We start from the raw sequence: 6,457 nt of genomic DNA, 5'->3' as shown, positions 1-6,457 counted from the left end.
TAAAATTGGAGCAGTAATGCCAGTACCCGCTGCTCCTTGGCCCTAAAGATGTGACTGACATTGCACCGGACCACCCGGCACGCGACATTCCGCGGAGCAGCCAATCATATATCAGCAAGCGGGCAGGACTGCTTGACGAGCAGCTATCTCATCCAATCAGAGTCTTACAACAGGCATCTGGTGTCCGCCTTCACTCCGCCTGTAGCCAATTAGGACGCAGCTGTAATTACTAATTCATTACATTGCAAAGGCGAGTGACGCAGTTATTGAGGACCTGCAGATACTCCACGCTTTCTTTTTTAACATGACCTGAAATAACGTCCTTTTTCCAAGTCGTGGACGTCAAGACCGTCATAAAAAAAAGAGCAAAGAAGAGGACCTCCTGCTGTCACCTGGCTGTATGTCGAATCTCTCCACCCCTTGAATTGTGGATGCCAGTCCGGTTTGAGGTTGTACACCCCGAGGACTAGATGCGATAACCAGGACGAGATATGCCGCAGCCGAAATCACGAAAAATCGCCATCCTCGGGTACAGATCCGTAGGTGAGTCCCGACCGTACGACGCGCATGCTGGGGGTGGGTCGGGGTTGTCACCTTAGGGGCCCTGGAGGAGACGCTGAGGCTACATTTCAGCGGCCTTTTGTCTGCATATAAGTCCATCACGCGAGCCGTGTACGCCTCCCAGAGCCCATTAGACGTCACCAGAAGGACCTGCATGCGCAGGTCTCACAGCGGGCGACCAGGTGAGACGCGGCCTTGCGGGGTTTCATCACATGAGGCCTTCCTGTTCTGTGTCCAACACACATATGTATAGATATAGATATATATCTATTTAGTTTTGGTCCTTATTGACGTGTTCCCATCAGTGACCCTAACCCTGGTGAGTGCCATATGCTTTGTGGAGACCGCCACTAGGATTTGACGCATTGCTGTGCGGTTCATTTGATAGTATCTGAAACCAAAAGGAGCGCAACGTGTATGCGGCGGAAGGATGTGCACGATGGCAAGATGGCACACGCAGATAGAAGAAATACTTTAGGCCCAGCCAGCATACAAGCACTGGCGCTAGCCTCTGTAATATTCCCACAAAGACATGGATTGCGTTCATAGCTGCAGAAAACATGTGTGTGCTGATTATTTTGGAGGCTTTGAGAGACCGTTTTAACTTCACGAACAATATGATGATTTCCACAAAAAAAGTATAATATAGTTGTCAGTCATAAATCCCTTTGTCATCTTTAAGATGAAAATACCCTGAGCCACAGCCTTCGGTTGATAAACACTTGCTGTGAAGCTTCTCATTATTGATTTCCACATTTCAAATGATATTCCAATTTGTAAAAGGTCCCTGTTTATAATATTCCTTTGTGTTTTTCAGGAAAGTCTTCCTTGACTATTCAGTTTGTGGAGGGCCAGTTTGTGGACTCATATGACCCAACAATAGAAAATAGTAAGTGGCAACGTTGCTTGATACACAAACTGGAAATCTGAGCTCAGTTTAGTTAGTATGACAGTCTGAAGAATAGCCACACCAGATCTTCATTCCATGTATTAGTCCGTCTTTTTGACCCATATGTTGTATTTCATAGAAGCACATGTTATATTAGTATATTATTAGTACATGTTATTTTTATGACGTTAGCGGATGTGGTCTTAAGGCAAGGTGTCCGCCTCCCTTATGAAACACTGTTGGAAACCCTGACACATTTCTTGACACTTGTGCATCTACATGTGACCTACTTTTCCTGCTGTGATTCATCAGTTAATCATATGTAAAGTCATGTTTGGCATTCAGGCTGTTGGCCAAAGCACTCTGTTATACAAAGTCTCGTCAGTTTTATTTATAGAGCCCCAAATTACACATTTATTTCAGAAGGTTTTACAGTCCGAACAACCTATGAATACATCGAACTTTCATTCTTAAAAGGAAAAAACGAATATTTTTTTTTTCCATTATGGTTAGAATCAATATGACTAATTGTTCAACAATAAAATATCATTGCAATATTCAGTTATCCTGTGTTTCCAAGCTGTCAGCTACACCTTGTGGCCTACAGGGGATGAATTTGGCCAGTTGCCATGGATGGATTGATTCTGAATGCAACATAAACTACAACGCTGCAACAAACAGTTATTTTCATTATCAATGAATTATTTGTTTTATAAAATGGCAGTAATTATCAAAACAATAAAAATGCTCAGAAAAGCCCAAAAAAAGACTTAAATTATTCAATATTGTGTAATTATATAGCCACCGTTTGACATGTCATCCGTTCAAACCGACATCATCATGTTGAACTTGATGATGGAGGGATGGGAAAGGAACTCCGACATCTTAAAAAATAATCCTCCTCATTATATCTCTTTTTTTCTTTTTCTTTTCATGTAAGGTTTGCTAGTTATCATCAGTGTAGACGTCCTAACTGAGCATCCTGATGGATCTAAAACATGATGTCACTGAAAGAAGAATGATAACAGAGAATTGTTACCCAGCAGGGCGTGATGGTTCCATACACGACACCAGCTGATTTCACCAGTTTCCACACAGAATTTTTTTTCCTTTTGAGGCACTTTGGGGATTCCCGCTGGTGTAGTGTTTGGTCAAAGTTAAACCTTGTGGTGTTGAGTGTAAAAAGCTTAAAAATCCCTGGCTTAGAGACTGAACTTTGCTTGGATGTGATTCCACGGTACATTTTGCCAAAATGAGAGAACACACTGTAATCCATCAACCTTCTAAACACACATATTCACAGACACTCCAGAGACTTGAGTCTAAACTTTACCTGAGGGCTGTTTTTCTTTTTCCCGACATGTTCGCTCACATTTAGCCCTGCGTTTCTCGAGTGTGTGGTCTGTACCTATAAATATTCTCTGGGTGGTTAACATAAAGTGCAGTGTCAGCAAGATGCTGCAGGCAGTGCAATCCCTCACGTCCTGTAGATAATGTGACCCATCTCCAGGCAGATATCGACATTTCTGTGCTGGATGAACTCAGTGGTACCAAAATGGATCCGTAAAGAGATCTGCACACTAAAAATGTAGACTGATGAAGATGCAGTGTCGAACTGTATCGTAGAGATGTTGTTGTATTTTCCAAATGTATCAGTCTTATTTTTGGCTCTCCATCCATTAAAATGTTTGATTTCTAATTTCTATCATGTCTAATGTGTCTTTTCTTTTAACTATAGCATTTACTAAAACGATCACGATAAATGGACAAGAGTACCATCTTCAACTGGTAGACACAGCAGGACAGGTATGCAGATTGATTTCTATTTAAATATGTGTTATGATTGTGTTATGCCCTAGTTTGGTGTACATTGTGCGTCTTGATGTTAACCCACAAATTACAAAAACTCTGCCCGACGACCTCTCCTGACTCTTTCAAGGTCAATGCCTAACCTCAACTATCTTTCAAAGGTTTTGCAAATTGTGCGGTGACACCTAGCCACGACTTTTGAGGGTTCACACATATTCTTTGACCTTTTCTAGTCCACAGAAATATCATATTGGAATTCATAGTTTAGGTGGTATTCCCCTTTAGTTAGCCAGAATGTCTTCTCTTCCAAATCTGCAGCTTTGCATACTAATCTCTTCCCAATGTCTCGCTCTACAGGATGAGTACTCTATCTTCCCACAGACCTACTCCATAGATATCAACGGTTACATTCTGGTCTACTCCGTCACATCCAATAAAAGGTAAACTTTTATTTCCCCTTTTTTAAAAGCAAGCAAATCGGTATGAAGTTCTGTCCAATGAGTTGAAATGTTGAAGAAGAAACATTCAATTCAGTTTATTTGTATAGCCCAATTTCACAAATCATTCCTCTCCTTTCTTCCAGCTTTGAAGTTGTACAAGTTATCCATGAAAAACTATTGGACATGGTGGGAAAAGTTCAGTAAGTACTGCTGCTGCTTCTCGTTTTGCTGACTAAGGCCTTCCAAGAAGGAAGTGACATAAATGACAATGTGCCGCTTCCTGTTCCCTGCAGAGTTCCAATTATGCTCGTCGGGAACAAGAACGACCTACACATGGAGCGGTATGTTTTTTTAAATTATTATTTTTATTTTACATTTTATTTGTCAGGGACAAAGCAGCGCACATTATTACACAAAGTGTACATGTGATACAGAAGGTTTCTAGCCAATTGGCTAATTTGCAACCCCAGTCCCTGGTCAGGCCTTTCTAAAACAAAACAGAAACAAGAAACATGTCTAGATCTAAAACTAATCTAAAAGTGGTGTATGTGTGCAGACAGCTCTCCATACACAGAGAAGACCTGACAAAACATCCATGCATAGACTGAGTGTTCATACACCTAACCATACACATCATAAGATAATAAGATATATACAAGAGCAACACAGGCCTACCACACACCTTGTTTGTACAGACGGTCCACCAGAGACCGAAGGTTGAGGCCAGACATACAGTACACAACTCAGCATTCCTGACATCTGACACGCAAACAGAAATACAGAGCAGATCACATTTGGTTCACAGATGATCCGAAAGAAAGGGGAAGCCATTTGAACCAACCAGGCCAGCACAGTTACACACAAATATATACCCTACTGAGTGGAAGCCTGACTTTGAAACATTCATGCGTTTCATCCTGTGTTTTTTTTCTCTCAGGGTCATCAGTTGCGAAGAAGGAAAAGCATTAGCCGAATCCTGGAACGCTGCCTTCATGGAGTCCTCAGCTAAAGAGAACCAGGTCAGAGGTCACATTCAGCATCAGGTTTACCGAGACTGCCACTTAAAGAACACATTTGTGGGTGTTTGCCAGGCAGGAAGCGTCTAACAAAGAGATATAGCAGGGGCTAATGGTCAGGAATCACCATTAAATCTGTCTTCTCCCAACAAGTTTATGGAAGAGTTCAAGTAGATCACAGTAACACATCAGTGTCTCCTTTAATATTTTACGATATAAATCCCTTTGAAACAATTTATGCCTGGCATTTTGTACCATTACGAATTCCAGCACTTTGCAATCTGTAACTGCATCTCTAAAGTGGATTTTTATAATGTACCGGCACATACATAAAGAAAATAGTTTGCTTCGGTGTGCCTTGATGACACTGATCTTCTTCTGGTCCATATCTGAGTGTTACTGCCCTCTTGGTGGTTGCAGTCATTTAACAATAACTAAATAACAACAATAACTCTCGAAACAAACTCGCAAGTAAGCACAGGTGTTGCAAATGGATCCAACGACTTTGTGCAATGTGAATTGAGAACTATGACCCGACCATTTCTCTCGTGTCGGTGTCTTTCGGCTGGTCGTTTGGGATTAATGGATGATTTATTAGTTTTGTTTTCAGCCACAGCGGGCAGCTATTTTTGGCAACAACACAACAAAAATGTAATAAAATAAAACAGAAACCATGCTGAAAGAGACTCCGAAGGAATGCTAATGCTGCTCTCTCTCTCTCTTTTGGATTTGTACATAACTCTATACACTGCCCCCAAACGGCCACAAATATGAATTGATGCACATTTTAAAACGGTTCAAAGGTTTATCCACCACAGCCTCCAAGATACAGCAGGTTGCATTTCCCCATGTGTGTGTGTGTGTGTGTGTGTGTGTGTGTGTGTGTGTCTCCCTTTCAGACCGCCGTGGAAGTTTTCCGGAGGATGATCCTGGAGGCAGAGAAGATGGAAGGTGGCGTGCAGCCAGGAAAAACGTCCTGCTCCATGATGTAGAGCCGCCCACTCGACACAAGACACTGCACTGGGATATCCCGTTACTTGAAGGCTAGCTGCCAGTTCTCCTCCACCTCAGCTGACTCCACCCCTTCAGGGTCCTAAATATCCGACACCGTCTATTTATGGCTCTGATTCCACTGTTATGTCATCCTGGTTTTTCTTTGTGTTTGATGAAAAAAAAAAAAAAGGATCAGTGGCGGTTCCCCTGTCTTCTATTTCCCACAATGCACCCCTCCTCCCTCTCCGTGCTCGGCTCCGATGCGAAACACAGAACTTGGGTGTATCAGAAAAAAGGTTTTCCTGTGTTGGTTTGTAACGACTCCTGTAACTAAGGCCAGAGATAGTTAATGGCATGATGCATCGTAGCTCCTCATTATGAAGCTTCCATATCAGCAACGAGTCCTTTGTTTCAATAACGAGAGAGAAGCGAAACGTCATGTCGGCCATGCATTCGCTCTGAAAATGGATAGAAGTCACGGACGTTTCTCCTGATACATCACCAGCTGTGTGGTGCCTCCAATATATTCAGCTCTTTTTCTACTTAATCTCCACGCAGTACCCACTTCTCTGTCCCTCAGTTTGTTTTCATAGTGGTTACTGTCATCCCCAAAATAATCTGCATCCATTTTCTAATGTTGAAAATGTTGTACAAATGTTTTTGATTGTAATCATTAAAGCAAAAAGGTGGTTATGTAAAGCAGGGTCACGTGTGGATTTTTTCTGGCTGATGAGGACGATGTGTGTGTC

The 6,457-nt window shown here is 42.1% G+C and overlaps 1 protein-coding gene across 2 annotated transcripts; it reads left to right on the top strand.

Annotated features, from left to right (window-relative positions):
• Positions 1-274: 274 nt before the first annotated feature.
• Positions 275-6,407, top strand: rheb (Ras homolog, mTORC1 binding). Of its 2 annotated transcripts, none has more exons than XM_056420258.1 (8): positions 275-543; positions 1,379-1,450; positions 3,189-3,256; positions 3,617-3,699; positions 3,843-3,899; positions 3,993-4,040; positions 4,637-4,718; positions 5,615-6,407. In XM_056420258.1, the coding sequence occupies exons 1-8, from the start codon at positions 492-494 to the stop codon at positions 5,705-5,707; spliced, it is 555 nt and encodes a 184-aa protein (XP_056276233.1). In that variant the 5' UTR covers positions 275-491; the 3' UTR covers positions 5,708-6,407. The 2 variants fall into 2 exon arrangements, with proteins under 2 accessions (XP_056276233.1, XP_056276234.1); XM_056420259.1 differs by lacking the exon at positions 275-543 and adding an exon at positions 564-743.
• The last annotated feature ends 50 nt before the right edge of the window (positions 6,408-6,457 follow it).

The sequence above is a fragment of the Pseudoliparis swirei genome, chromosome 8 (genome assembly GCF_029220125.1).
Source record: "Pseudoliparis swirei isolate HS2019 ecotype Mariana Trench chromosome 8, NWPU_hadal_v1, whole genome shotgun sequence".
NCBI lineage: Eukaryota > Metazoa > Chordata > Actinopteri > Perciformes > Liparidae > Pseudoliparis > Pseudoliparis swirei.
This window is presented reverse-complemented; position numbering and strand designations above follow the sequence as displayed.